At 47.7% G+C, this 3,774-nt stretch overlaps 1 protein-coding gene across 1 annotated transcript in view; it reads left to right on the top strand.

Annotated features, from left to right (window-relative positions):
• Nucleotides 1-3,774, top strand: part of NLRC5 (NLR family CARD domain containing 5) — a 127,859-nt gene that overhangs the window by 45,122 nt on the left and 78,963 nt on the right. Inside the window, exons 11-12 of the mRNA XM_019505888.1 lie at nt 1,466-1,549; nt 2,631-2,714. Of these exons, the coding sequence (XP_019361433.1) occupies nt 1,466-1,549; nt 2,631-2,714 (168 nt within the window). The remainder of the gene's footprint in view (nt 1-1,465; nt 1,550-2,630; nt 2,715-3,774) is intronic.

Raw genomic sequence — 3,774 nt, 5'->3', positions numbered from 1 at the left:
GGGTTTTTCGGCACTCCGGCCTACCCCTGACTTAGCAGGAAGGGAAGGGGAAGGTCATTTATGGCCATTGAGAAGATGTGCAGTTACGGCAGTAAAGATATTTTAAGTCTAATATTGTGGAAGGAAGGAAAACCTTTCTTTTGCAGAGCAAAAGCCAGCCTCTTACTGAGGGAGTTAGGAAGGAATTTTCCTTGGGGATTGGTTAGTCTATAAGTACCTACTTCCAGCTTCTGTTACCTTTCTCTAGAATGACTAGTGCTGGTCATTGTCAGAAAGAGAATACAGGGTCAGAAATAGCAGCAGGGTCTGATCTCCCGTGTTCATTTGTATTAGTGCAGCAAGTTTCACAGGCTCCACATTCAACGTGTGGGTTGTTTACAAAAATACACTGAAAATACTCCTCCTGATATGTCAACTGGTTGCCACAATACTGTACCAAAGTCTTATAGACATAATATGGAAAGAGAAACTCGGGCACCAAGCGATGTAGTGACTCACTAAAAGTCACAGAGCCAGGATGGTGGCCAGTGTCCTTTTTGCTAGGCTTTGCCCCATTCATTAGATTCCATAGCCTCACCACCCAGTTTCAAAATTTGAATCTCTGTGAGGCTAGAGAAAGATAAATCTGAGAACTGCCCAGTAAAAGCCAAACTTGGTTCCCTGTTCTGCTTGTCTCCAACCCAATCATTTGAACTAATCTAAGAACATGTATCAATGAGCTTGGATCTTCAGGTGAGAGGGTCCTCACAGGAATAGAGTGATATCATGTTGATTGGTATATGCAAGTGTGATTTTTGTGTCATTATTTAAAAGCTATTTGAAATACAGTTGGGTACTTGAGTTAAAAATATAAAATCCCAGCCTCTCTCTGATCCCTCGTTACTGTGAGTTGGGCTTACCAGACTTACTTTTACAATAAACTGTTGTGATATCACATGACATAGTTTGTATGACAATATCTCCATGCCATGGAACGAGTCCATCAGAGCCCACACCTGTGGTGGGATGGAGCTCTCTGTTTGGGATGCAGCCAGCTTTCTTCCCCTCACCTCCCTGTGACAGGGCATGGGCTGGTCATCTTGATTGGAATCAAATCATAAAATTACACAAAATAACAGAGACGATAGAGTGGGGACTTTGATGGTCCCTTTCTCATATGTAAGAACAAAGTGTTATGGAATGGAAAAAAACCAGAAAAATAAAAATAACACAAAGTAATATTTTATTATTCCTCACATTTTCCTACCTCTCAGGGTCCTAGTGTTACCATTTGTAAATTGGGAGGAGCTGGTTGAAAAATTTTCACCTGAGTTTCATTGAAAAATGGCAGTGGCATTTATCTTAGATGTGAATTCCCACTCAGTCTCCATTGTCTATTGAAAGATGACAGTGTTGCCTATTGGAAGATGTTAGATGCCCTGTTTGTCTTCTGTTTGCTTATTAAATTGAATTTTCCTCCTCATAGATTACAAGATTGCAGCCTTGATTCACACCATACAGAGGAGATCACTGCTGTTCTCAGGGGCTGCTCCCAGCTGTCTGAAGTGGAGTATGTATCAGAGAAAGCCTTGTTCCCTTCCACTTGATCTTGCTTCAGAGGCTGCGGGAAAGGGAACATTACACAATGAGGCTGATTTGAAGTTTCTCACCTCAGAGGGAGGGACATACTTCTTCCAGTTGTGACATACTGGGGCCTTGGGTGGGGATTTTCCATAAAATTCAATAGGAATTGTGTGCTTGACTCCCTTGAGCCCTTTAAAAATTCCAGAGTCTGGCTCTAGGGAAATGTAACTAGAAATGTCTCATGGGCCAGAGGCAAATGTACCCTTCTGACGGATCTCCTGGAGGCACTGATCTTTCAGAAAACACAGCTTCTAGTCCTCTCTGACATGGATGGGAAGTCTGCCTGTTACACCTTCTGGGTGCAGCCTCCTTTCATCTTCCCAAGGCTATCCAGCTTTGCCAGAGAAAAGAGGAGCACCACCATAACAAACCTCCACACTTTTCTGCTTCATGGTGACCATCAAACCCTGCCTTGCTTCTGTTGTACATATGGAGCCAGTCAGGGCCTGGCTCTGAAGATTCCCTTTTAACACACAGGCTTCAGGAAATTCCAGAAAAAACACTACAAAATGATTTACCCACTCCATATAAGAGATATCCCAAACCTCAGCCCTCTGGTTGACTGGATTAGAGAGTTTTAATTTCCCTCCTTTCCCTCAAGTCTGGAGCCACCTGCTAATGTGATTCCTGTGGCTCACATCCCATCTTCAGGTGCTTTAACATACAGGCCACAGAGAACAGTACTGTACCTAGACTCATAGTGGCCTGGGCGAACTTTTAGTAGTAGGCCCCCGCTTCACCAGAGATAATGATAATAATAATCAGGCAATGGAAAAAAAATTACCATTATCAGGCCGTCTTTCTGTCCAGGCCTGCGATGGCCTCCTGGTTTGCCCATGCCTGTGTCTGGTCCTGACACAGAAGCAGTGTGAGGGAGAGGGGTGACTCCCTCTTGAAGTCACTTCATGCAGGGACAGGGAAGGGAAGACTGAAGTCCAGGAAAGACAATAGATTTTATTACCAGTTATGCTGTTCAAAATGACCTTCTCTAACTGGAAATGCCTCAGTTTGTCAGGTAACCGCCTTGGAGATGAAGGCTGCAGACAGCTGGTGGGAAGCCTGCCTGAAGTGCAGATTTCTAAGTGTTTGGAGTAAGTGAAGTAATACAGATTTCTAAGTGTTTGGAGTAATACACACTGAACTGCTGCTATTAGGGATTGCACTGATTATACCAAAATATGAGCAGGATTCCAGGAAGTTACCACTCTTCTAAGCTACCGTGGAGGAACACAGATGGAGTAATGAGATGGGACCAGGACAGAAAAGGCAGTTGAATCTATACTCAGACTTTTCTGGAGTGAAATCCAACCCTGTAAAGATGCTCTGCATAAGGCAGGGGCGGGCAAAATACAGCCTGCAAGCCAGATCCAGTCCACCAGGCACTTTCATCCAGCCCATGGCGCCCACCAACGAATTGTACCCCACCCAGCAGTTCCACCCACACAAGTGGGAGCGAAGCGCCTACACCTGTCCCCAACCTACCTTATTATGTCTCACTCCCACCCTCGTGGGCGGAAGGGCCTGGCCCAGCCAGCACTGGGCAAGGCTGCTGCTGAAGGCTTCCCCCATGTCCTACTTTCTCCAGGCAGCAGGTGGGGAAGCGTGTGTGTGTGTGTGGGGGGGGGGAGGGAATGGCAGGGGCAGGGCTGCAGTTGGGCGGGAGCGTGAGTCTGGGGCTGGGGCTGGTGGCAGCGTGGAGCCCACACCCAGAGGGGTTTGGGCAGTGCAGAGCTTGGCTGGACAGGGTGTGGGTGTGAGGGAGTGGGGGGAGGTACGGGGACCCCTCCCACACTCCTGCTATGGCAAGCAGCCCTGGCAGGCAGTGGGGGCAGCAGCTGCAGCGCTTATGCTCGGCCCTGGTACCTGGCTCTGCCAGCGCTACACATTGTGGCAAGGAGCACAGAGTCAGGCACCAGTGCCCCTGCCTGCTGCTGCACCCTGGGAGGAGTGTGAGGGGGTCCCACCCCCTTCCACTTTCCCTCACCCCACAAATACCACACACACACACACACACCCCTGCAGTATTACCTGAGTTGACTACAGGAAAAGACAGTGTGTTCCAAAGCCACACACCCAGACCCCACAAACACCACACAATCCCCAACATACCCTCTGCCCCACAACACACAGCCACACTCCCTCACAGACTTT

Source organism: Gavialis gangeticus, unplaced genomic scaffold, assembly GCF_001723915.1.
Source record: "Gavialis gangeticus isolate Ggan-Ray unplaced genomic scaffold, GavGan_comp1, whole genome shotgun sequence".
Taxonomy (NCBI): Eukaryota; Metazoa; Chordata; order Crocodylia; family Gavialidae; genus Gavialis; species Gavialis gangeticus.
The sequence above is the reverse complement of the archived record's forward strand: the minus strand, read 5'-3'. Positions and strand labels throughout refer to the sequence as shown.